The following is a 27463-nucleotide window of genomic DNA, read 5'->3' as shown; positions in this document are numbered from 1 at the left end:
TACTTGGAAAAACCTACCTGCTAGGTACGGAATATTCTATGAGCAGTAGATTAGTTATGTACACGTACTGGTGTTATTGAAAATCTTTTGTATACAAAGTCCTAAATAGCACTGTTAATTTTTACCATATTTGAAAAACAATTTTGCTTAGCTAGAATAAATTTTAGCTCCATCCACCTCAATCTAAAATTTAAACACCAAAATAGTAGAAGCTGAATTGAGTCTATTGAACTACTAGGAGTCTTGGGTTACTATTGGTGTCATTTTCCAGATCCTAGGAGCGATGAGCATGGGAGCAAAAGCATGCGAGTGCATTTATAGCAAATATATATGGTAACTGGCTTGGTTTAGGTCTAAAAGACTGAGAGTTGTCATAGAATAATTGAGTTTTTGATCCAGAAATGACATCTATGCACTCTCATGTCATCTCATGTCTCTCCCTAATTTTCCATGAATCCCACTGCACCACAATGGCATGTGTCTATCATACATACGTATGAGAGATCATCTGGTCCAGTACTCTGATTTTATAATTAAGGAAACACGTATGATTGTCCTTGTTTTTGTGATTCAGGGGTGTCATTATCACATCACCCCACAAAACAGATGTTTAAGCATATTCATTAAAGATTTTTATTTCAGATGGACTAATTTACCTTTCAACTGAGTATACTCTGATTCTGAAAGTTGAATTCTTCTAATAAGTGATGGAGATGTTGCCCAAACTTCTGAAAGGCAGCTGTTTTGCATAGTTCACATCTGATTCATATATTAAAAGAATGAGTGACCTGCTTTGCTTTCAGAAATTCTTCCTCCACCAGGCCAGACATGCCCCACCCCAGGCCTTTGCTGTTATTCCCTTGCCCGGAACTCCCTGGGCCCACATGGTCACAAGGCTCACCTCCTCGTCTCCATCCAGGCTTTACTCACTTAAGACCTCAGTGAGGTCACCCTATCTAAAATTGCAAACCCTAAAAAATACAACAAACTAGTGAATATAACAAAAAAGAAGCAGACCCACAGATACAGAGAACAAATGAGTGGTTACCAGTGGGGAGAGGGAAGGGGAGGGGCCAGATAGGGGTAGGGAAGTAAGAGGTACAAACTATTATAAGCCACAAGGGGAGTATAGCCAATATTTTATAATAACTATAAATGAAGTATAACCTTTAAAAATTGTGAATCACTCTATCGTACATCTGTAACGTATTGTACGTCAACTGTACTTCAATTTTTTAAAAGATTAAATAAGAAAATTGCAAACTACCACCCCTCACACATACTCCCTCTCTTATTCCTCTGATCGTTTTTTCTCCTCAGCACTTATCCCTTCTAACCTACTAAATATTTTACTTATTTGTACTGTTTATTGTAAATGCCACAGGACAGCTTTACGTGTTTTGTTCATGGCTGTATCCCCAACCTCGAACAGAGCTTGCCCATGCTCAAGTAGGCATTCAAGAAAACTGTGATGAATCAATGAAAGCGAGCATGAAAATGACATGTCTTTTCTGTACTTTAAATTTTGATTCCCGCCCTCCTCCCCACCCACCCCCTGCCCAGGCATCTTGGTGTACAGAGCTCACAGAATAATCGAGTCTTGTCAAGAAGCATTCATCTTGCGCCTCTTCCGACAGAAAAACAAACATGGTTTTATTAAAGCTTTCACAGACAACGCTATTGCCTTTGACACCGGCTTTTGTCATGTGGAGAGAGTGATGAGAAATCTTTTCGTAAGGAAGCTGTATCTGTGGCCAAGGTAAATAGCATTATGTGACCAGTTTCTGCGAGAGAACCTGCCGTAATTTAATTTTGCACTATAATGTAAAATTTACTGTCATTGCACTTGATACACGCTAGTCAGGTTCATAACAAGTACATCCAAATATAAATAAATGGTCACCACATTTGTGATTCTTTTAACAGGAGAGAGAGGTTTGATAGTTATTTTTCTGGTAGCCCAGGGCTATCACTTCCTTGTACGTTTAGTGAAACCACGCAGGGATCCAGAGGCTCACATACACAACAGCTTTGTGGAACTGCAGATTTACTGGTTAAGATTCCAACTTCCACTTTGAGGGAAATAAAGCACCAAGATTTTGAAAAATCTATGTAAATTTCTAGGAAAAACATAAGGTATCAATTTTCAAAACATTTTGCAACCTATGCTAATATGTATCTTGGTTATACTGTATGGTATTTGAGAGTAGTTGTTGCAGTCTTTTTCCTTTTTTGATTATACCTACTTCAGGGATTGACATACTTTTCCTGTAAAGGGCCAGAGAGTAAATATTTTAGGCTTTGCAGGCCACGCACCTGTCACTGTTATTCAACTCTGCTGTGACAGTGTGAAAGCAGCCACAGACAATACATAAACAATGGGCGTGGCTACGTGCCAATAAGACTATTTGTAAAAACGGGCACTGGGTTTAGCGCAGACCATAATTTGCTGATCCCTGCCTTATTTGAGTAATACTTCTATTCATAGAGGTTGAAAGTATTCCTGAAAACACTGTCATTTGGCTTTCTGTTTTGTTTCTTAATTGCAGTTACAAAGAGCTATTAGAGTATTAAACTGAGACCAGAAACACATAGCTCTTGCAACTCTAGAAATATTTGAAAAATGTTTGTCTCTTTAGGTTCCATGTAGCAGTAAACTCATTTTTAGAACAGCATAAACCCGAAGTCGTAGAAATTCACGTTTCTATGACACCTGCCATGCTTGCTATACAGACTGCTATTCTGGACATTCTAAATGCATGTCTAAAGGAACTGAAATGCCATAACCCTTCGCTTGAAGTTGAAGATTTATCTTTAGAAAATGCTATTGGAAAACCTTTTGACAAGGTACTCTTTATTTCTTTTCCTTTTTAAGCACCATTTGTTATGTTGTAATTTTTAAGAATGCAAGTTATTTTAATATTTACAATGTTCTTAATAGGAATTTGCTGTTATTTTAAAATTAAATTGGAGGTGATTTAAAGTAAAGTTTCTTTGGTTTACTGGAAAGTAATTTGTAGTAGAATACATTGATTGGCATATAAGCACAACTCTGACTTTTGCAGTTATATGGTGATTATCTCTTATTTTAAGTATATGTAAGAGGACGATGAATAACCTTTTGCTCTGAAATGGCAACGTTTGGATAGCTACAGATAGAAGAGTTTACATAAGAATCCTTCCAAATTTATGATCTCTTATTTGGAATAAAAATAATTTGGATGAGTTTTGATTACTGAGGAATGTGAAACTTGCTCTGTCTTAAAATTGCATTCTGAATTGAGAAAATGGTAAGACTTCAGTGCAAGGACTTTTTATCTAACTAATTTTTTCATCATAGATCAATATTAATTCTGATATGTAAATGTCTAAGATTGAATTGTACATACAGAAAATGCTGACTTTTAAAAAATTCCAGGCAGCTTTTTTTTCATATTTTGGTAGAACAAGTTCTTTTCTTTCAAACTCTGAATCAACCTCTTTGTCACTGGAAGTAATGCATATTGATTTTTAAAAAGGAAAATTTAAGTCCTCATTTTTCTGATTCTTCCAAAGTCATTTTACTGTGAACTAATGATACATAAAAGTAATTCCATGTGTTGTGTGCCTCTGTTTTTAAAGTAGAGTTTATTATAATTTAGTGCATGGTATACCAAAAAAAAACCCTCTCACATTCTTTTAGTAGAATGTATATGTTCCTAGAAAACCAAAATATAACCAGATATGTTTTGCACTAAATTTCTGTTCATCATCACCTGGCCAGTGAAAGTCAAAGTATGGTTTTAGGCATTCTTTTAGTAACCAAGACATAATTTGCACTTGTTAGAAAATTTGTAGATGATTTTACAAAAGAGGTATGTAGATGATTTTTTACAAAAGATGATATACAAAAGAGTAATATGTCCCAGTTTATCTAGGACAGTCCCAGTATCTGCCTGTTATCCTGGAGTAATTATTAATAGTGTCATTTCATTTTCACAAGAGTTCCAGTTTGGACAATAGATTATTTGGTCATCCAAATATATATTACTCCTGCTCAGTATTAAATATGTTAGATAAGATGCCATGTAGTGAAACTGCTTCCAGATCATGCTACATTATCCCTTTTAGTTACAGAATCAGCTTGTGAAGGAAACGTGCATATATATAGCTGTGGATATGTAGATACCTACATAGTACATACATAAAGCTGTTCTGTGTTTTAGGCAACTTTTCAGGATCTTAAAAAGTATTCAAATTTAGTTGTTAATTTAACAAATATTTTCCCATACATGAATCACACTTAAAGAAAAAAACTAAATATTTTATTATACCAACAGACTAAGGTCCACTGTTATTTAATTTGATTCCATGTAGTTTCTCTAGTTTATGTCCTCTGCTTCCTCGTGCAGCTGGATCTCACATCTCTATCCACCCAGGATGGGGTCTCGACCAAACTTGGCAGAAATTGAATGTATCTGAGCTACATGCTTTCATTCTTCATAAAAGCAAATAAATGATCATCTGATGTTTATCAGGCCTTTTTTCTCCTAATAATGTAAATATGGGTAACTATGAATTGACTCTATCTGATCATAAAGATTCTAGTGATGACACTCTGCTTCATATTTGAAAAATTAAACATTATTTTTAGAATCTTATGAACTTAAATTTTCTATTCACTTCCTTGGGAGATAATGTTTTATTATTGTGGCAAAATATACATAACAGAGTTCTCCAGTTTAACCATTTTTAAGTATACAAGGGATAATGTTTGTTGAAAGTATAATTTGTATTAATTATAGCTATATTGAACATCTTTTAGCAGTTCTAATTTTTTTCTTGTTTTAGACAATCCGCCATTATCTGGATCCTTTGTGGCACCAGCTTGGAGCCAAGACTAAATCCTTGGTTCAGGATTTGAAGATATTACGAACTTTGTTGCAATATCTCTCTCAGTATGATTGCGTCACATTTCTTAATCTTCTGGAATCTCTCAAAGCAACAGAGAAGGCATTTGGTCAGAATTCAGGTGGGAGATAAAAATACTAATATTTATCCTAAGAGCTCATTTGAATAAAGTACTGGATTTTTGGGGGGAATCAGGTGTGGGGAGTGCTATATTCAGCTACATGGTATAGTAAGATTTCAAATTACGTTTTATGGTCACAGCACAAGGATGTAGGTTTTATTGATAGTTAATGTTTCCACCTACTTCTGTATAATAATAAATATTCATATCCATTACAAGAGATTTTATTTCTAGAAAAGACTGTGTATATCACAGGCAGTCCCCAACTTAGAAATAGGTTGTGTTCTGGAAGTTTAGTTGTTATGAACTTAAAATTAATATTCCCTGAAGAAACAGGATGGGAATATGGAGTTTCATCAGCTGAAGTGGTGAAGAATAAGAGGTTTGTAGGGAAACATACATACGCGGCTGTTTTTTTACAAATCACGTCCTTCCCCCACTACCATGATCTTTCTCACTGTCTGGCTAAACCAGTGTTTTCTAAAGTGTGGTCCAGGGGCCCTGGGGCCAAGATTTAATACAAATAATGTTTCTTAACTGCTTCACCAGGAATATTCTCGAGTCATAAACTACAAATGTGTAGCATTGAGGAACATATTGACTGCTAGTACGCTTTGGGTTCCACTGCCTTCATCTGTGCTTGGACGCCAGCAGCGATACCTGCCAATGCTTCTGCACCATTATTGGAAATGTCAACACAGTGGAAAAAAGTCAAATAATGAGTTAGTATTATTATGAGAGTAGTTTTGAAGTCACAGATCCCCCTTCCCCCGAAAAAAACAGCTTGGGGGCCCCCAGGGGTCTGTAGACTGCACTTTGAAAACCACGGTCTAGCCAAACAGTGACAGAGGCCATAACAAGGGAGAAGGTGTGGTTGGGGGATGAATAAGCTGGTGACCGGTTGATAAACAGGTCATGTGACCTTCAGAGATTCTCTGAAGTAAACTATAAATTGAAGGCTTTTTTTTTTAAACTTATTAGGTTGGCTGTTTCTTGACTCCAGCACCTCAATGTTTATAAATGCTCGAGCAAGGGTTTATCATGTTCCAGATGCCAAAATGAGTAAAAAAGGCAAACTGCCTGAAAAACTGGAGATTAAAGAAGAGCAAGGTATCTTGTATGCTTAAGTCTTCAGATGTCTTTTATTTAAGTATTTGGTGTGGAAATGCTTATCAAGTTACAGTATAACTTTAAATCTCCTTCGGCTGTGTGAAGAATGTGTAACTGCGTGTGACATATATAACGTATGGTAAAAGTATTTGGTATGGATTCATTGCCAGGGGATTTCAAATAACAAATGCCAAATATCAATCAAGAGTATTCTTGCTAGGACTTCCCTGGTGGTCCAGTGGTAAAGAATCCGCCTTCCAATGCAGGGGACGCAGGTTCAGTCCCTGGTCAGGGAACTAAGATTCCCACATGCCGCGGGGCAACTGAGCCTGCGTCCCACAACTGAGCTCACACGCCTCAATTAATGAGCCTGTGTGCCGCCAACTACAGAGTCCATGCGCTCTGGAGCCCGTGTGCCACAACTAGAGAGAGAAAACCCCCGCGCCACAACTAGACAGAAGCCCATGCACCACAGTGAGGAGCCCGCGTGCTGCAACGAAAGATCCTGCATGCCGCAACTAAGACGTAAACGCAAAAAAGAGTATTCTTACTACTACATAAGAATTATAGATTTTTTTTTTTTAACTTTGGAATAATTACTATTTGGGCACTTGAAGTCTTAGTGGGACATTTTAACATCCCTTTTAGCTTTTAGGGGACATAAATACTAGAATGAGGCAAATAATGGGTTTTATTTCACACTCATCTAGTAAGTATAATAAATATCGTTGGTTTTTTAAAGCATGGGATAGGGTTAATGTTTACTTTCTGCCTAGTTCAAAGGTCTGTTTCAAAACTTAATTAAATACGTTAGTAATATGTTTGAGTACTTACAGAAATAAAAGTTTTATTGTTGTCTGCTTATATCCCATGTTCAAGATTGTGAAAATCTTAGGGATTTTAGAAATAATAAATACTGTTATTTTAGAAATAATAAATACCAAGTCCTTTATTTTGTGTAGCAGTTTATATATAATGTCACAGTTGACAGCTAACACATAATCATCTCTTATTAGTGACCACTGATATCACTTTCTCTCAAGGCATTATGGAACCTGTGTTAATGTTGGTTTGAGGTGTCTTCATTTAGACCGTAAGGAGACCTTTCTCAAAGAAGCAGATTCTATCTATAGAGTATTATGAAAGACGCACAAAGGAGTGGGTTCATGGAGTGATGCCTGTGTTATCTGTTGTCTTAAAAGCCTTTGGAATACTTTATAGATAAATATTATCACATAGAATGAGGTTGTCTTTTATTTCTATACAGAAACAAGAAAGGAACTGGTCCTAGAAAACAACCCAAAATGGGAGGCACTCTCGGAAGTATTGAAAGAAATTGAGGCAGAGAATAAGGAGAGTGAAGCCCTTGGTGGTCCAGGTAGGAAAAAAGGAGATAATGATATTTGCGTTCAAAATCTAGCAAATGAGTCTTTTTGATTAGCTCTTTACAAATAATTTATACTATTATCTTCTTTATCAAATGTAGAAGAGTAAGTGCCCCATGAACACTAAAATCTTAGTGACAAGCGCCTATCTGTTCATCTGATGTGATTTTCTCCAGGTTGAATCACTGTATATTCATGAAAACAGGTTGTTTTACTGGTTGGGTTCTCAGGACTTCTATTTAAAGATGCAACTAATCAACTATCATATATAGAATGGATAAAATAAACAAGGTCCTACTGTATAGCACAGGGAACTATATTCAATATCCTGTGATAAACCGTAATGGAAAAGAATATAAAAAAGAATGTGTGTGTGTGTGTGTGTGTGTGTGTGTGTGTGTAACTGAATCACTTTGCTGTACAGCAGAAATTCACAGGACATTGTAAATCAGCTATACTTCAATTAAAAAAAAAAAAGATGCAGCAAAATCTCTACATATATATTCACCAGGCTTTAAATTTGGAATCCTCAAGGAGAAAGCTAATGGGCTTAAGTTTTAGGTTCTCAGCAAGTGTCTTTTCAAAGAAGCCTCAACTGTATTATAGAATGACATTGACCTAGTGCTAAAAAAATTTCCAAGTTTTGGGGCTACTCTCTTCAAACACAAGTATACTAGTAGACTGAACCTGAACTGTAGACTGAACCTGAATTAAGTTTTAAAAATAAAACCAGATAGAAAATAAAACTAAATTTAAAAAAGTATCTGTTGAGGGAAGTATGTGGCACATATACACAATGGAGTGTCGCTCAGCCACGGGAGGAGACGAAGTTGAGCTGTTTGTGGTGGGTGGACGGCCCTGGAGTCTGTCATGCGGGGTGAAGTGGGTCGGAGGGAGAGGAGCAGGTGCCGTGTGCTGGCACATGTGTGTGGAATATAGAAAAAAGAAAGAAAAAGGGGCGGTTCTGAGGAACCTAGGGACAGGACAGGAGTGGAGACGCAGACGTGGAGAGTGGACTTGGGGACACGGGGACGGGGAGGCGTGGGCTGGTTCGAGGTGAGAGAGTGCCATGGACATGTATACACCTATACACACTACCAAGTGTAGGATGGGTAGCTGGAGGGAGGGCTGGGATGGGGAGGGTGGGGGGGAGGCGCAGGAGGGAGGGGATGTGGGGATGTGTGTGTGTGTGTGTGGCTGATATACTTTATTGTGGAGCAGAAACTGACACACCATTGTGGGGCAGTTGTGCTCCAGTGAAGATGTTAAAAAAAAAAATCTAAGACTTTGAACTCCTTTAAAGCAATAAAGGCAAGCACATAATCCTTATATGAGTAATTATGCTGTGATATTATCCCAGAACTTATGGTGCTGTGATTTAAGACCCAAAGTCATACATGTGTACTTAGAAAAAAAGCATAAAGAATAAAGAAGGGGAAAAAATTACATCTAGCAGCCACTGTTAACATTGGCATATTTCCTTCCTGGTTTTCTTTCGTGTATTTTCTGTTTCACATTGTTAAAGGTATAGTGTAGATATAATTTCTGGATATAGAATTAATGAGCCAAATGATACTGACATTTTTACAGTTCTAAAGACATATTACCCCATTGATTTATAGAAAGTTTTTATCAATTTTCATTTCTTTTGGAAGTATAAGAGCTTATCTTTTTTTACCCAGCTAGCAATGACTGGAGATTCTGTATATATTTGTGTGTGTATCTACATACATTACATATGTATAACAATTTTATTCATTTGATTGGAGAAAAATGTGATCTTGTTTCAAATTTTGATGCTTGGGGAGCTCAGTTTTTTCTCAGATGCATTTCTTCTTTTGTGAATTGTCTTAGTTTCCTTTGCTGGTTTAGAGTGTGTCCTCGGTTTGTATCAACTTTTTATATATTAAAGATATTAACATTTATCATAGTTACATAAAGTGGGTTTTTTGTCTTTAGCTTTTTTTTTTTTTTAGGCAAGAAGTGGATTTATTTAGAGATGCACATTCCATAGGCAAAATGTGGTCCATCTCAAAAGGCTTGGGAGCAGCCTGTCTTTAGCTTTTTTTAATGCAGTTTTTTATTCTCATAGAGTCAGTCAATTGATTGATCAGTTGATATCTTCTCACAGATATCAGTCTTCTCTGAGATTTCTTCCATTGCTTGTAAGCCTGGAAAATCATCTTCATATGGAGAGGTGGAGAATAGTCATCTTTTTTTCATGATGTATCATTTAACATTTGACTGTAATCCATTTGGAATTTATTTTGGTATTTCCAGATCTATTTCCAGATCCTCTGGAAAATTATTAATTAAAAAGAGCTTCTGCTTTTCCGAGGACAGCGACTGAGTCTGTGGAGCCGCCCCAGGAGCCGGAGCTGTCGCATCCCCTCCTCTTCCACTTCCCGTTGCAAACAATAAAAGCCGTTCGTACCGTAACAGATCCACAGGAAAAAAAAAAAAAAAAAAGAGCTTCTTTAAAGCCTCCATTATACCACAGCTATACTTTCGTAAGACTCTAAATATTTCTGGCTTCACCTTTACCCAGAAGATTTAAGTAATCCTGCCAGGGAGGCGAAAGCCTTTGATGAGCATCTGAGACCCTTTTTAAACAAATTGTAAAGTATCTTTAGCGCCAAGGGGTGAGCTGTGTCTCTGGGGGGGAAGGGACGAGGGGGTGCGTGGGGTAGGGCGACAAGTGCGGTAATCAGGACATAACGTTGTTTCTAATTTTAGGACACGTTCTCATTTGCGCAAGTGATGACAGGACCTGTTCCCAGCTGCGAGAGTGCATCGCTGTCGGAGCAGAGGCCTTCTTGTTGAGGCTGTACAGGAAAACCTTTGAGAAGGACAGCAAAGCCGAAGACGTGTGGATGAGGTTTAGGAAGGAGGATGGCTCAAAGAGAATTATGAAATCCAACAGAAGGCCCAAAGGCCTCCGAAACAAAGACAGGGCTTCTGCCAAAGAGAGGGCTCTCAAAAAGAAGAAACCAAGGCTGACTTTAACTCAGATGATGGAACAATCTGAAGAACTGGAGGAGGAGGGGGGTGTCGAGGAGGGCTGTCCGAGAGACCTAAGCAGTAGCCCCGAAAGCTGCTTAGAAGAAATTAAGCACGAGGAGTTTGATTTAAACGTGTCCTCTGATGCTGCGTATGGAATCATAAAAGACCCCCTCACCATTATCCACCCACTCCTGGGCTGCAGCGACCCCTACGCTCTGACACGGGTGCTGCACGAGGTGGAGCCAAGATACGTGGTCCTGTACGACGCAGAGCTGACCTTCGTGCGTCAGCTTGAAATTTACAGGGCAAGTCGGCCCGGGAAGCCCCTGAGGCAAGTTGTAAGGAATATGAACTGCGATCGCATGGGCTTCAGTTTTGCAGTTCTTTAGGATTTAGCACAGATAGACCAGTTGCCCATGGGCTTTCTTATCTTTAACATTACATTGTTATGATGTTGGTTGAGTTTATGAAACCTTATTTGGCATTCTGATCAGTCTGGGAAGTACCAGTGTGGGAAGTACGCATGGGAAGGAGGTCGAATGTTGTAGTGGATCCAGGAATCTGAGGGAATGCCCCCCTTCTCGTTACTTGCTCTTCTGCTGTTCTGTGCCATATTCTTTATGCATCGGTTGTAGCCTATGGGGCACCGTCTCTGAACAAGCCTAGGGAATTTACAATATCCTACCTTCTACCAAATGTTAATGTAATTATGACTCAGCTAAATTTCATAATTCTAAAACGTCTTTCTTGTAAATCTGAAAAAGTGACTCTAAGTTACAGCCACATAAAACTAAAGTATTTGGGGAATTATTGTACCATGTATTCTTGAGTTTCAAGAAATATCAGATGAGAAAACGATGCCTCCCAGAGAATATAGTGTTCCGGCTCCCCAGTTATCTGAGGGAAATAAACCTCAAGGTTAATATCCTGAACTCAGCCTGAACCAAAAGCAGAGCCAAGAGAAACCTCTCTAGCCAGTTTAACGAATGCAACCTTTCAGAGTAGAGGTGAATGGAGGAGGTGGACCAGAAATAACGCAGGATGAAGAGATGAGACAAAGCTGGTGAAATAATTATAGGCTGATAAATTTTTCATACTTTGCTGTTGATCAACATTGGAGATAGCTTGTGTGCACAAAAGTTCTCTGTTGCCTGAATATGGAATAGTGTGATACTTAGAAACAAAAGGTCAGAACCAGAAGGGACCTCAGAGTTCAACCACTTGATCCATCAGTGGGAAACTGAGGCCCAGACATGGTGAATGGCTTGCCCTTGGCTACATGATACATTCGTGGAAGAGCTCAGGTCTCTGGACTCATTGGCCAATGGTTTTTTCCCTGCCCGCACTTCAAAGAAATATAAACTAGGAAAATGAAGACCGAAAGAAAAATCGAGGGCTAAAAAGGGAAAATGTCTCTGATAGAAGGTGAAGAAAAGGGGCAGAGGAGGTGCTTCGTTCAGCTTCTTAGCAACCAACAAGATAGGAAAGCTGGCCTTTTCTAAGAGAAAAGAATATGTCAAATTATTTTTTGAGGAGCTTGATATAATCCATGTCTTCTCTGTCTGTGTGTTTATATAAAATGTGTGATAACTCGGTTCTGTTAAGACATGAATAAAAAGGAACTGAGAAATTACTTGTGAAGGTAAAGGTCATATAGATTTCATTTGTTTATTTTTCCCTAACATGAACTTTCATACGCTGGCCTTTATAACCACCGTCCAACTTTTTAAACGATTGTTTGGCAGAGATGCAAAGAAAAAAATTGAAAAAAGAGAAGCCGCTAAGATTGTGTTTTCTGATTTGTTTATAGTTATGAGGAAAGCATTATTCTATCTCTCTTTGTTATATTTCAGTGTTTACCTAAACTCTGCTCCTCCTTTTGATGAAAGAATTAAAAAAAAACCCATGTGGTGATGAGACCTTTAACAGGTGGGGTTTAGGCTGCTTAATTTTAGTAAGTGTGTGATTAATGGAACCTTTTCTTCTCAGTCAAATATTTATTATTTGAACACTCTAGGTTGCTGATTTCAAATGCCATGCTCTTCCTTCCAGGGATTAAAAATTATGTGTTTGCAGCCTAAAAGAGTTCTGTCTTAACTTGCAGGGTTTACTTTCTTATATACGGAGGTTCAACCGAGGAACAGCGCTATCTCACTGCTTTGCGGAAAGAAAAGGAAGCTTTTGAAAAACTCATAAGGTAAATACATAGAAGATCAGTATGAAGGAATCAAAGGCCTTTGAAGATCCAGAGGCTTCTCTGAGTGGGGGAATATCTACTAGCCGTCAGGAAAGATGGAGAGAGGAAGCTGCTGGGGAGGGTCACATCAAGATACACCTGTAGTCTGATTCACTCCAGGGTTTATATACATCAATACACATTTCCTTTTCTCTTCCCCTGCTTCTCCACCATCCCCAGGTGTTTTTCAGGGGTTTAATAGAATAGAAATGTGAAGAAAACTGCTTTTATGTTAATAAAGAAATATAACATAAAACACCAGCAATAGAACTGAAACACTCTCTCCCCCTCCCCCATGTACAAGATTTCTCCCTTCCCTTGGAATCATTTTTTTTTCCCTTGTAAAGTTTCCATTGTCCATGGGTGGGTGACTGTTTTACTGTTTACTGGGAATTTTTGTTTTTTTTCTTTTTTGCGGTATGCGGGCCTCTCACTGTTGTGGCCTCTCCTGTTGCGGAGCACAGGCTCAGTGGCCGTGGCTCACGGGCCCAGCCACTCCGCGTCATGTGGGATCTTCCCGGACCGAGGCACGAACCCGTGTCCCCTGCATCAGCAGGCGGACTCTCAACCACTGCACCACCAGGGAAACCCAACTGGGAAATATTTTTATGACCTGGTCAGTTCAGATCAATAGAATCACTCTGGGAAAAATATTTTTTTAAAGGTGTGACATTGGTCTGAACAGATGTGTGTTTTTTGAGAATAAGTAGCCTTTAATGTTCCAAATCCAAATAGAAAAAGCTTTTGGTTTAACGTAAGGAAAATGTTTCTAATTGAGATATTCACAAACTACATGGCTACCTCTTACTCCTGCAAGCATTTGAGAAATCTAATAGCCTCCCCCAAGGGATGTTATCAAGGAAACGGCAGCTTGGTGAGAGAAGATGGATCAGATGCTCTCTAAGGAGCCCCATAAGCCAGGGCGGGGGCTGGACAGGGCATCCTTGATCCGAGCCAGAGAAAAGGCTAGACCGGAGGAGACCATGGCCTGGCCTGGCAGTGGCTGGGCCAGACCAGTCTTTCAAGCCTCAGACATTGGCAACCTATCAGTGACAGCGAGAGGGCAGAAATCATTTTTAGTGGCAGTTAGCCAGGACCTAGACAGAATTTCAAAATGGATGGCCATCCTTCAACACTGGCTGTGGGCTCTCAGTATATGCTTAAAATATGCAGATACCCCAGTTCATCCAGGGCATGCGTTCCCAGAAACAGGAGTGCTTATTGAATCAGTGTCACTGAGTCCCTTTGAAGAAACTCAGCACGGTTCGTGGGCAATTCTCTTCCCTTCCTATCCTCTGTGATTGTGGCATGCCTTAGCCATGGATTCTTGCAGCTATTGGCCCTACAATTATTGGTCAGTCCTTTCAGCTTATGAAAATATGTATTTTTTTTTCAATTTTGATTGAAGCATAGTTGTGTTAATTTCTGCTATACACAAAATGATTCAGTTATACATATATGTACATTCTTTTTCATATTCTTTTCCATTATAGTTTATTACAGGATATTGACTATAGTTCCCTGTGCTATACAGTAGGACTTTGTTGTTTATCCATCCTATATATATACTAGTTTGCATCTGCTAATCCCAAATTCCCCATCCTTCCCTCCCCTAGCCCCCTTGTGAAGTCTGTTCTCTATGTCTGCGAATCTGTTTGCATTTCTTAGATATGTATTTTCTATTAATGTGCTCTATGGGATAGTTTATATGTGTGTACATACGCTTTTTGAAAAAGTATTCCAGAAAGTGTTATAAAAAAAACAGGTATTATGCAGACTACCTCTTCTTATCTAGAACTTTTTAGCGCCTCTCTGTGTCTCCTAGACCTTCATCTCCCAAGACTCAAACAGTCAACAGATATTTCTTGAGCATCTATTATGAGCCAACCCCTGCGCTAATGTTAAAGTGCTGGAGTTACAGTGCTGCAGAAAAAGGCTCTGTCCTGCCTCCTAGAGCTTATCCCCTAGTGGAAAAGACAAACATTGAATGATTATGAATAATATCATAAACAGACATGGGCAGAGGGTGGCAGACTACAAAGGTAAAAGAAAAGGGTATCCTACGAGAGTCTGTCAAAGAGATCTGACCCAGTGTGGGATGTCTGGGACGGCGTCACTGAAGGAATGACCTTTAAGCTGACCCGTGGAGCGTGTGTGCTGGTTGCTAAGTGGACAAGGTGGGCCAGGGGTTCTGCTGGAAGGGTGTGCGTGAAAGCTCCGAGGCGCACAAGGCCTGTTAAGGATTTAGAACTTGACTGTAGCCAGTAAGACAGCACTGAAGAGTTCTAATTAGGAGAGTGACATAGAGTATTTTTTAAAGGCTCTCTCTGGCATCAAACTGAGGAATGGATAGAGCAGGGAAGTAGTCAGGAAAGCTGCTGCAATTGTCTGATAAGAACCGGTGGCAGCCAAGATTAGGCTGATGGAGAGAAGGGGACAGATTTAAGAGATATTGAGGAAATGGCATCAAAGAATTGGTGCTACTTGATGTGGGCCAGTACCTCCTAATTGCTCCTTCACTCTTTTTAAAATATCCTTTGCCTAAGGCTTCTCTGATTAAAGTAACTGTCTCTAAATCACAAATGAGCACATGGAGCTAAAATATTCGGATTAGGTTGTTGGTGTTCATGTTGAGGGTCCCCAAGACCACCCTCAGGCTCAGTGATTCACCAGAAGGACCCCCAGGAGTCAGAAAAACTGGTATTCTCGTAGTTACGGTTTATTACAGGGAAAAGGACGCAGAGTAAAATCAGCAAAACGAAAGAACACACGGGGCCAAGTCCAGGAAAATCCAGCATAAGCTGCTGAGTGTCCTCTCCCAGTGAAGTCGCAGGAACGTGCTTAATTCTCCCAGTGGCAGTGTGTGACAGCACACGCTCAGTGTCGTCCACAGGAAAGCTTACCCGAGACTTGGAGTCCAGCGTTTTTATTGGGAGTCAGTCATATAGACATAGTACTCAAGTGACAGACTCCAGCTCCCTGGAGCAAAAACAGGTATTCGCTAGAAATCACACTGTTGGCATAAACCATCTGATCACACTGGTGCCGTGTGGCCCCAGGCATTATAAAAACCCTCTTATCAGGCGTTGTATTCCAAGAGCTCAGACCTCAACTCCCAGAAGCTGGCCAAGGGCTTCTGGGAAGACAAGCTGAGGAGACAGGCCTTTCTTGGGAATGTGCAGGGTTTGAGCAGCCCAGGCCTGCTCCCTTAACCGTTTCCTGCACAGTGTTGTGGCCAAGGGGGGCCTGGTAGGCTCTGAGTAGGTGAGTTTTATGCTCCAGGCCTCCTTCCCGTGACTGCCTCTTCTCCAGTGCATCAGAACCTGGCCTAGAAAAAGAGTGCCGTCAGTGGATTGTAGCCAGGTATTGGGGACCACATGCCATTCCCGGCTTATACAAGTGATCTTACACTCGAAGGGCTCAGTGACAAAGCTCGGGTAAGCCTGGCACATACTGGAAACTTCACTCAGCAGAACCGAGGATACGGACTTTCTCCTATGTTTCAACCTCTACAGTAATTTTCATACCAGGTTTTGATGTCATTTTATCTATGGTCTGGCATAATTTTATAAACTCTCAGTGGTGATTGTCTACTTATTATGTTAGATCTTCCCATATTACACAGATAGTTATGCCGTTCAGAATCTTAAGATATTTACTTTCCCAGAAAACTTGGGGAATTTGAGAAGTGTTTGTTTTGAAAAGCAAAATATATGTGAGGTGCATGGCTGAAAGAGCATTTGCACTAAGCCTGGACTTAGAGAAAAATTTGATGTGAGACCGAGGGAATGTGCTTTTGCCAGGACCTCCATGAGTGATGTTGTAAGAAGAAAAGCAATGCTACTATTTAAAATAACCAGAGAGGAATGAATCAGGCGAACTGGCAGTGAAAGGACTGTTTGACTGGACCGGAGATCAGTAGATTACAGATGACAAGTAAAGAGAAAAAAAGTTACACTTGTAAGTATTGCTAATAAAATGCTCCCTGCGTCAAAAAATTAGTAATAACATTCTGAGTATACATAGTTTTGGAGAGGTCACCACTCTTCAAAGAAAAGGGTTATTAGCTTATTTGAAATTTTACAGTTAGAAAATATCACAAAATGGGTTAGCATGAGGGCTTGAATAAACGCCCATTTGAAGAGACTTCCAGTCCAGTGTCTCCTCCCTGTGTTATCACATTGTACAAGCTATTCAAATATCACTGAAGATGTTAAAGCAAAATTAAGAAGCCACAGTACTTTAAATGGAAATAGGGACCTGAATTGTTTAATTATTATTTTGTGTCTGTCACAAAGAGTAACTTGAAAAATTATGCAAATGTTGAAAGCAAGAGACTGAATATAAGTATGGCAAATTTCTGTTAAACTAATTTGAGTTACTGATTAGGAAGACTTAACTATTTTCTTCACAACCCTGGTTTCATTTCAAGAATATATTTTTTTCTCAGATTCAGTTTGCAGTTATAACATTTCATAGTAAACTAGCTGTTTTTTAACAGTATTAACTGAAACAGTTGTGGAATCATTTGAAAGAAAATCTTCTGTTTTTTAGCATAATCGTGGATAATTAGGGGATGAGGATACTACATGTAAGAAAAGTACAGTTATAATAACAGCTGACATTTATATAGTGCTTCCTATGTGCCAGGCACTCTTCTGAGTGCCTTACATATATTATGTGATCCTTTTAACAGTCTCTTCGAGGTTAGATTTTAGTATCATCCCCATTTTACAGATGAAATTGAGGGACAGAACCATTAAACAACTTGCCTAAAGTCACACAGCCAGTAAGTGGTTTCAAATTCACGAAACATGGGCCCAGAGTCTGCATTCTAACTCGCTGTGCTCTACAGCCACAGTTACAAATTAATCAGGAAATGAGGATGCCCTCACGTGTGATAGCTTAGCCAGTAAGGTAAGTGGAGACGAAGAAGAAAAAATCCCCCATGTTGATCCCAAATATAAAAGAAAAATAAATTTAAGAACAGTAAGTTTTTTGAACGGTTTGCCCCTTACCCCCAGCTGGAGTCTAGTTGGTGTAACGGGGCAGTAATGAGTGGCTGCCAGAGCCATTGTCACTGCAAAGAATCTTTCATCAGCAACACTTGACAGCGGTACTGAGAATGATGAGGGAGCACAGAACTGGAACTATTGCCTGCCTCCTTGCGATCTAGTCATAAAATGTTATACTGTTAATAACCTTGCATTTGTATATTGTTTCAAATACTAAAGAATTTAAACTTGGAGTTTCTGTTCTCTGGTGGAATCTCTTCGTGGTGCCCTGCCCTAAAACATCACATATCCGGAGTGGTTGGGGAATTGCTCCATCTGATTTTATTTCCTTTCATTGGAAAATCCTTTTTGTTTGAGCCCTTGTTGAAATCATTAGTTGCTGATGAAGATTCCTCTTGTTTCACCTTCCCCGGCCTCTTTTATTGCAGTCAGTCAGTTCCACGGTTTTCACGTTGCCGTGAAACTCAGTTGCAAGCCCAGCGAGGGCAGAGACCCATCCTTATACATCTTTTCTGTCAGCCTGGCACAGAGGAACACACAGTGCTTGCTCTTTCCTGAACTGATTATAGCATCTTTTACTGGTTTTGAAAAATAAGACTGTGGCACACCTGGCCTCCTCTCCCTCTGGTTATTGAGGATCTTACCATGATTCTGGTTCTCGATTACAAATCTGAGTTAGGATTGTACAGGCTTGTCAATCTACCGGGTTTAAGATACTGAGCTTCCTTGAAGACAGGAATTATCGGATACAAATAACCATATTTGTATCCAAAATACCTTGCACGGCATGTGGGAGCCCTCTGTAAATGTTTTAAGTAAACGCACAAGTGAGTGAATTGATGCTGCTCTACTACATAACCTGAGATGTTGATTTTTTTGTTTAAATCTTTTGTTGGAAATTTGCTTTCTAATATTAATCTTGATTTTCCTTTAAAACGGAGGGTGTTTAATGGGGCCTCCCACCTGGAGTTTTTTAAATCAAAGCTTAACCATGTATTGTTTTCATTTCTTTAATCATTGATTTTTTTTTTTTTTTTTTTTTTGGCTGAGGTAGGTCTTCGTTGCTGTGCATGGGCTTTCTCTAGTTGCGGTGAGCGGGGGCTTTTCTTGTTGCAGAGCATGGGCTCTAGGCACACAGGCTTCAGTAGTTGTGGCACATGGGCTCAGTAGTTGTGGCTCACGGGCTCTAGAGCGCAGGCTCAGTAGTTGTGGTGCACGGGCTTAGTTACTCTGTGGCATGTGGGATCTTCTTGCACCAGGGCTCAAACCCATGTTCCCTGCATTGGCAGGCAGGTTCTTAACCACTGCGCCACCAGGGAAGTCCCTAATCATTGATTTTTAACCATCCTATTTATGATTACTCTGAAAATATTGGGATATAAATTATTTGAATCCTTTTCAATGTTCAGTAACACATTTAGCACATTTTAATAAAAAGTCTCAATAATCTCTCTGTGGCATTTTTCACAAGTTTATTTCATGCTGCAAAGTGTTTAGAGGACATACAGAATAGAAAATAAATAACAGTATTTTTTAACTCTGGAAGATGAGCAGGAGTACCCAACCAAGAAGCTCTTTCTGCTTCCTTTACACATCACTTGACTGTGCATATTTACTTCTAATGTTTCCTGTATTCTCTTTTACCACTACAGTTATGTAGATCATTTTGTATATTATAATTTACAAGAGATTAAAATCTGGAATTTTGAAATTAGCTCAGAAATGTTGAAGATGTTTTTCTCCCACCCCCAGGGAAAAGGCTAGCATGGTTGTCCCTGAAGAAAGAGAAGGCAGAGACGAAACGAACCTCGACCTCGTAAGAGGCTGTGTATCTGCGGGTGCTCCCACCGACACACGCAAAGCCGGTGAGTCCTGCCCTTTGCTGAGCACTCCTGCTGCCTGTGCAGGAGGCTGTGAGGTTCCGGAGTTTCTCTGCAGAAGCTTGGTTTTTCTCAATAAGCTCTTAAACGTGGCTGTCTGCTCCCATACCCTGGTCTCAGCTGGCTGTTTACTAGCCACGTGTCCTCCCTGGATCTCGGGCTCCTCACCTGTAAGATAAGTGGGGTTGTGATCTACGCACCGGCATTGGAAATCAGTTACACTCCAGCATTGGTTGAGATTCAGAATGTACTTTTGCCAAGAAACTTTTGTAAATGGTGATTAGGTTCTTACCTTTACCTGAAGAGGCCAGTTTGCCCATAGATAAAGAGTCAGGATTGTTCGGGGTGCGTTCCCACTTCCATATCTGTGTTTGTTGGTTGCTTCCTGGTGCTTTTCCAGATCCCAGGTGTGTGGTACTCTCACTGCCATGCAGCGTCCCAGCAGTGGCTTCCACCAAGACCTGCTGGATGCCACGTGCACCGTGGTGCAGGGTTAGCCATGTCCCACGCCCCAGGCCCCGTTTTCCCATGTCAGCAGCTGCTTTCAGCCAAGAGGCGTGGGAAAAACAATACAGTTGAGCCCTTTTCTCCTTCGGTGGGGTCCAGCGCAGTTAAAGCAGTGGGTCTCAGAATTTAGCGTACTTAAGAATAACCTCTGATGCTTGTTAAAACTGTAGGTTCACGGACCCCAGTCCCTAGCAATTCCAAATCAATAGATCTGAAATGGGGTCAGCGTCTGATGGACGTGGTCCTTGGACCGTACTGGGAAACACCGCCTCAGAGTATCTTTTGAAGAAGATTCCTATTAACTCAAAAAGGCTGTGGACATGTCATGCAGAACAGCAGGATGTCAGGCAATAGAATGAGGTAGTTTGGAGCAAGTAGGTACCACACAGAAAGCTGTTCACAGAAATCTGCGCTTTCGAGTTCAGTCCTCTAAGTGCTTGTGTTAGCTTTCCTTTGCTGCTGTAACAAATTGCCACAAACTTAGTGTCTGGAAACAACACACATCTATTATCTAACCATTATTATCTTACAATCCGAAGTCCAAATGGGTTTCACTGAGCTCAAATGAAGGTGTGTGCCGGGCTGCGATCCCCCTGGAGGCTGCAGGGGAGAATCCCTTCCTCTTCCAGGTTATCCAGGCCGCCTGCATCCCTTGGCCCATGGCTTCTTCCTCCCACTTCAAGGTCAGCAGCTGCAACTCTGAGCTTCCTGCTTCCCTCTTTCATTATAAAGACCCTTGGGCCTACCTGGATGATACAGAATAATCTCCCAATCTTGAGAGCCTTAATTTAATCACATTTCCAAAGTCACCTTTGCCGTGTAAAGTAACATATTTGCAGGTTTCAGGGATTAGGACATGGACATCATCAGGGGGCCACCATTCTGCCCACAACAGCACTTTTGAGTCCTTCAACCAGCAGCGTTGGCATCACGTGGGAGCCTGTTAGAAACGCAGGGTCTTTGACCCTATTCCAGACCTACAGAAACAGTAGGTACTTTAACTCCATCCCAGGTGATTCATATGCACATTAGTGGGAGAAGCTCTGTGCTCTTGTTTTTCCCAGCTTCTCGCATTTTCCCGTCTCTGGACTCATTGATACAAGCACTAAAAGCTCCAAATTTTTTCACAGCAGTCCACAAGGCAGTTTATGCAGAGAACATTTCTAAGCATCTACTATGTCCTAGGAATTGGGACGACGATGATCAGTAAAATGTGGTCAGTGCAACAGTGAGGGACCATAAAGCAGGGGTCCCCAACCCCTGGGCCACGGACCGATACTGGTCTGCAGCCTGTTAGGAACTGGGCTGCACAGCAGGAGGCAAGCAGCGGGTGAGTGGAGCTTCCTCTGCAGTTCCCCATGGCTCCCCATGGCTCACATCACCGCCTGAGCCAGCCCCCCCGCACCCACACATCCCACCCCCGTCCGTGGAAAAACTGTCTTCCACGAAACCAGTCCCTGGTGCCAGAAAGCTTGGGGACCGCTGCCGTAGAGGAACCACAGAGGGAAGACGATGGCAAATGCTGATATTTGTGAATTCTAAGTAAGGAAGTACCACGAGACCCTAACTTCCTACCAGCTCTATTTAGTTTAAGGGAAATAGCCTTAAACTGTAAATAAACCTTTTTATAATACAGAAAAGTGTGGAATAACATGTCATACCGTGTAACCAGGCATCGGAGATTAACGGCGGAAACATAGCATTTTAACTTTGTGCTCTGCCACCTTTGAGAGTTATTCCTCAGTGACGTTACTTAAAGTGCTTCTTTTTCTTCATAGGCGGCCAGGAACAGAATGGTACCCAGCAAAGTATCGTTGTGGACATGCGCGAGTTTCGAAGCGAACTCCCATCTCTGATCCACCGTCGGGGCATTGACATTGAGCCAGTGACCTTAGAGGTCGGAGACTACATTCTGACTCCAGAAATGTGTGTGGAGCGCAAGAGCGTCAGTGATTTGATCGGCTCTTTGAACAATGGCCGCCTCTACAGCCAGTGTATCTCCATGTCCCGCTACTACAAGCGGCCGGTGCTTCTGATCGAGTTCGACCCCACTAAGCCTTTCTCTCTCATGTCCCGAGGTGCCTTCCACCAGGAGATCTCCGGCAACGACATCAGCTCCAAGCTCACGCTCCTCACGCTGCACTTCCCCAGGCTCCGGATCCTCTGGTGCCCCTCCCCGCACGCCACCGCAGAGCTGTTTGAGGGGCTGAAGCAGAACAAGCCACAGCCGGACGCGGCGACGGCCATGGCCGTGACAGCCGATTCCGAGACCCTCCCCGAGGCAGAGAAGTATAATCCCGGTCCCCAGGACTTCTTGTTAAAAATGCCAGGGGTAAATGCCAAAAACTGTCGCTCCCTGATGACCAACATTAAGAACATCGCCGAATTAGCAAGCCTGTCCCTCGACAAGCTGGTGCTCTTGCTGGGGAACGCGGCAAATGCCAGGCAGCTCTATGACTTCATTCACACCTCCTACGCAGAGGTCATCTCCAAAGGGAAAATGGAAAAATGAACAGTGGTGCCTGTTTTCTTATCCTGTGACTATGCTTCTCAGCTGCTCCTTGCCTGCCCTCACAGGTCTTTATTAATTACTAGCCCAGTAGCTCATTCTCTGCCAGTCTTTGAATGATTAGGCTGTCTCCTGGGTCAGGGGACCAGAGGCCAAGGCTGGGCTCTGAACTTTGCGTTCAGGAATCATTTTTACTTCCCGCGCCTGCTCTCCTCCTTCCCTGCACCATCCTTGCCAGGTCTAGTACGTTCCATTTTTACATGAGGTGTCAGGATCAGGGAAAGTGTCTGCAGGTGTTTATAGAAGGCCATTTCTGAAACATGCAGAAACTTAGGTTTCCTCCACAGACTGAAAACGCACCATCGTGTTCTTACCCTCTGTCTACAGAGGGGCTCCCAGGACACTGAGAAGGGAACATCTCTGCCATTGCCGACCTGTTCTCCCCTCCAGGTTTTCCTCAGCTGCGTGCTTCTCCCACCTGTCTGCCTCTGGGATAAATTCATGGGGACTTCCTACTGCTAATTTAAGAAAGGCAGCCACCTCTAAAACCGGCCAGTCGGTCTTCTGATCACCTGAAGATATGAGGCACGTACTATAACTATAATTGGATTGTTCAAAACCAGTATTTTTAAAACACGAAATGAATTACCAGTTTACGGAATTGGATGGCGTGGGTGAAGGAGCCCTGAAATGCTCCGTTTTTATAGCTGTTTATCCTCCTAAGTCCCAGCAGAGTCTCTTAGACTTCCTCCTTCCCAGCCTCTCCTCACCTGTCCTGGGACCCCCAGCTCGGGTCCTCTCCCGGGTCTCCGCCCCCCACGTCCCCGTGCCAGAGCAGCCTCCTGTGCCTCTGGGTGGGGACTGGCACACAAGCAAAGGAGGGACCCACAGCCTTTAAGATTTGATTTTCCTTCCATGAATTGAGTCAGAAGGGTTGTAAGAGATGGAAGATCAATGCATAGAATATATAAAAATCCTAAAGAAATATATATATATTTGAAAATCCATGAAGAAAACAGTCTCATTCCAAACCTCCTTCTGGTCCTTACTGAAGTATATGTACAGGACATTCACAGCATCTTTGTGCTGTTTTTAAACTTTTATATTGAAACATTATTAACTTAGGTATTATTCACATATTTAGTGATGTGTAGTAAGTTTTTACCTCAAGAGCTGCTGTAGACATCAGTTCTGCTGGCCACATCACATAGGGTCACATTTTGTCGGCCGTGTTTTTATTTGTTACACTGTTGGAACTCGGAGTCGACAGTGGACCATGTAACGCAAAATGGTCTTCAACTTTAACGGAAGTCTTTCAACTGTCATCTCCAAACCGAACCTTTCATCTTGATTTCTTGGTATGTCGACATATGTTGAAGTATATGGATTTTGAACTCTATACAAGGATACCACAAGAATGAATTAAGGGGTATCAAGGAGCCATATTTGTTATCGTCTAACTCTGTAGAGTGACTTGGAGAGGAGAGAAGAAACAAAAAATTAGTTTAAGGCAGAATAAAGATTTGGGCTACTAATTTTGTCCCAGGGTTAAAAATACACCCTTGAGAATAGGAAAACAAAAATGTCAGGCACATATGTTAACTTTCACTTTTGTATGCATTTATTTATTTAAGCATTCAGTCATAGTTAAAAGTACATTAAAATAGATACCACCTCAAATAGTAATGGTTATTATAATTTTGCTTCACTCTATCCTAGCACTTCTGCTTGAGAGATGTAATTTCTGTTTTTTTCTCCTGGTATAATTCCACCTGCCTTTTATTCTTCCATTGCGTAAAAGGAAAATCCTAACAGCACATTCTTTGGTAAGGGTTTCACTCCAAGTTAAGTTTTCAAAAATAAGCTCTCAAAGCTACCATTTTAAACAGTCCTTGTTATCTGCTACAACATAGAAAACAGTCTTAGTTGTATTTAGAGAGCCAGTGTCTTCTGTCTCCCAAATTCTGTTATTTGCTGTTGTACCTACTAGACATCTTAAGACAGTGCACCAGCTCATGTGTGTTTGAATTATGAACGATAATGTCTAATGAACTCTAAAATGGTCATTATAGTTGAAAGGCTCTCACTGCCACTTCCTCTCCCAACTAAAATATATTTTAGTGTCTCCAGTTGTGGAAAGCCTTCTCAATACAACCATCATGTATTTACTTTTGCCAAATTCTTTTAAAATTTTTACAATCTAAGAATCTTTGGCAAAGAACTAGAAATGCATGCAGTTGCAAAAAACTATATCACTTTATTTTCTAGCATCATTTTATTAACTTTACCTTTTTCTTTCAAAATCACGAACATCCAGTTTACTTATGAACTCATGCTTAGCTTTTTAAAAACCTTTTTTAAAAACTTGAGACCAACATTATTCTAGGTTAAAAGTTTTTTGCATAAAACTTTGAGCATATGAAATATTGTGAGAAGTCGTTTTCAGTTTTAACTCACAGTGTCTGCCTTGATACTTTCTTAAAGTTATATAAGAAGAAATCATTTATAATAGTGCCCGTAAATAATATCCTTTTGGCAGTAGTTACTGTTTCTTTAATCTGAGGCTTAGTATGTCTTTATGTGTACGTATGTTTGGGCACGTCCAGAATGCAGTTTCCCAGCTCATGAGGGACTGAAAATAATTGTCTCATTTATCAACCCACTGAGACACAGAGGGTTAAGTCTAGATTCAGTTGTGTTGAGATAACAGAATATAGAGTTAATAAATGGCCTCCAGCAGGAAAACGTACACTGAAGCGAATCTGGAGAGGTGGGTGAGGGGAGAAAGACAGGAATTATTAGTCTTTGCTTTAGTTTTTCAAGCATAATTTGATTTTCTTTTGGCTCAGAAAACTTCTTTAGGGAAATTCCCTTTTCTTTTGTGTTCAGTTTAACCTACAAATGTCTCCTTAAGAACCAACATTTTAGGAAAATTCTTTTCTCAAGCTTGGGCATATTAAAATTTACCCAGACTTTGACATGAGTTGTCACTTCTTTTCATTATTTTGCTTTCTATTTTGGTTTATAGCTATTTCCTGTCTGATTCTGGACTTCAGTGCTTAAGTTACCATCTTTATCCATGGGTATTTGGTGGCCTGCACCACTGTTGTTTTTTTGATGTAAGGGTATATAAGCCAAAATTTGTATGGGAGGGAGACCTAACCATTTACATCAATTTGTAACAGAGTTGTTTGTGTGTGTTTTGATAACGTGTATTTATTCAGTATTCTCCTCAGCATTCTGTGGGCAAAATAAAAATAACCATGTATAGTGAAAGGGAATATATTCCCAGTACATTATAGTTACCAGTGTGTTGGTAAATATAATTTAAAATTCAGAGAATATTTAATTGTTTTTTTTTACGCAGAGTAAACGATTAAAGCTGAAATGCACTTTGAACCACTGCTTTGGCATTTGACTTGCTTGGTAAACCCAGTCTCTAAGGCATCAGAGTATTTTTCTTTTGGTTATTTTCCTTTACTGTTTTTCATTTTGTAGCATGTGTCCTTAAGGAAGGGGGAAAACCATTCTCCTTCTGAAAATACTCATTTGTTGACAATGTAATGAATATGGGGTAAGTATAATGCCTGGGACACCTTAACTCAACAAAGATTAATTTCCTGCCACCCCTGACTCATACATTTTTGTTCCTTCAACATTCCTTTTAAAGTTAAAAGAAGTAAATTACTCTTTTAACACATTGCGAATTTGTTGTAGCCTCTTAAACAAGTTAATCATTAGTTTACTAATTGACTCATTTCAGTGATTTAAGTATTTTGCTTCTGCCTTGAAATGTAGAACCGAAACCCTCTTTAACATAAGGTGTCAGACAGTTTATTTCTCAAAATGTTTTAATGTCCGAATACTCTGGTAGAATGATGAACCCTTACTCAGTAGTAATATAACTCACATGTATTAGCATTTGTGCTTTATCTCATTTAATCCTCATGGTAAAGCCATAAAGGTACTATTACTTAAAGTCCTCTTTTACAATGATGAAACTGAGGCACAGAGAGGTTAAGTAATTTTTCCAAGGTCACCCAGTAGTAAATGGAACCATGATTGGAACTCAAGCAGTTTGACTCCACAGCCCATGATGAAAAACTGGGGGCAAAGGAGGGCCGGTGGAGAGTGGGAGACTGTACTTTGTGTCCCCTTTCATAAATCTAATGACAAATACAGAAAAAGCAGATTGGTTTGTTTCCATGCCTGTCAGAAGTGTCACGAGCAGGTATGCAAAACTTGGAAAGCGGTCCAAAAGAGTACTGAGTACCCTTACTCTGTAGACCTGGATGTTGCCTAGGGACCTCTGCTGCCCGGGGATTATCTGATTTTCTAGGGCTGGGAACCTTTTGCTGACTGATTAGGAAGGCTATTTTGCAAGCTTATAAGAATAGGGCTTAATTTGCAGAAAACTGATAGCATTACAAATGATTCTTGTACAGTAACACCACAAAGAATATTGCCTAGTGGGACATTAACCAGTTTTGCATTTGTTAGCAAATTTATTCTGAATTCCTTTGACCAACTACAAATCTCCAGGTCCTTGAATTTTCTCTTGAATCAGTCTTGACATCTTACTGGTTTCCTCATTAATTGAATTGAAAAAAATCTTTGACTTCTGTTATTTTTCTATTTGTATGAGAATCATGTTTTTAACCTTTTGAAAATTGTGCTTTGCAAATGGTGTTGCCACATGAGCTCCCATGTAATGATGAATCCATATTTCCAGCCTCATTCATCCTAAAATGAAACCTTGTAAATTAGAAGGTGGATTTTATTACATATATATATATACATATATATA

The 27463-nt window shown here is 40.4% G+C and overlaps 1 protein-coding gene across 2 annotated transcripts in view; it reads left to right on the top strand.

Annotated features, from left to right (window-relative positions):
* The window catches only part of ERCC4 (ERCC excision repair 4, endonuclease catalytic subunit), a 34734-nt gene extending 8674 nt beyond the window's left edge, over window positions 1-26060 (top strand). Inside the window, exons 3-11 of one of the 2 annotated variants that reach the window (XM_027117349.1) lie at window positions 1564-1759; window positions 2640-2847; window positions 4831-5011; window positions 5993-6121; window positions 7389-7499; window positions 10243-10840; window positions 12614-12706; window positions 19513-19625; window positions 21926-26060. In XM_027117349.1, the coding sequence (XP_026973150.1) occupies window positions 1564-1759; window positions 2640-2847; window positions 4831-5011; window positions 5993-6121; window positions 7389-7499; window positions 10243-10840; window positions 12614-12706; window positions 19513-19625; window positions 21926-22659 (2363 nt within the window). In that variant the 3' untranslated portion in view covers window positions 22660-26060. Of the gene's footprint in view, window positions 1-1563; window positions 1760-2639; window positions 2848-4830; window positions 5012-5992; window positions 6122-7388; window positions 7500-10242; window positions 10841-12613; window positions 12707-13703; window positions 14153-19512; window positions 19626-21925 lie in introns of those variants that run through there. The other variant, XM_027117350.1, reaches the window with a different exon arrangement.
* Window positions 26061-27463: the final 1403 nt, after the last annotated feature.

Source organism: Aethalodelphis obliquidens, unplaced genomic scaffold, assembly GCF_003676395.1.
Source record: "Aethalodelphis obliquidens isolate GAN/ISIS:26980383/991018 unplaced genomic scaffold, ASM367639v1 scaffold18, whole genome shotgun sequence".
In the NCBI taxonomy this organism is placed as follows: Eukaryota; Metazoa; Chordata; class Mammalia; order Artiodactyla; family Delphinidae; genus Aethalodelphis; species Aethalodelphis obliquidens.
Note: the sequence above shows the minus strand (reverse complement) of the source record. Positions and strands in the feature narration are given on the sequence as shown.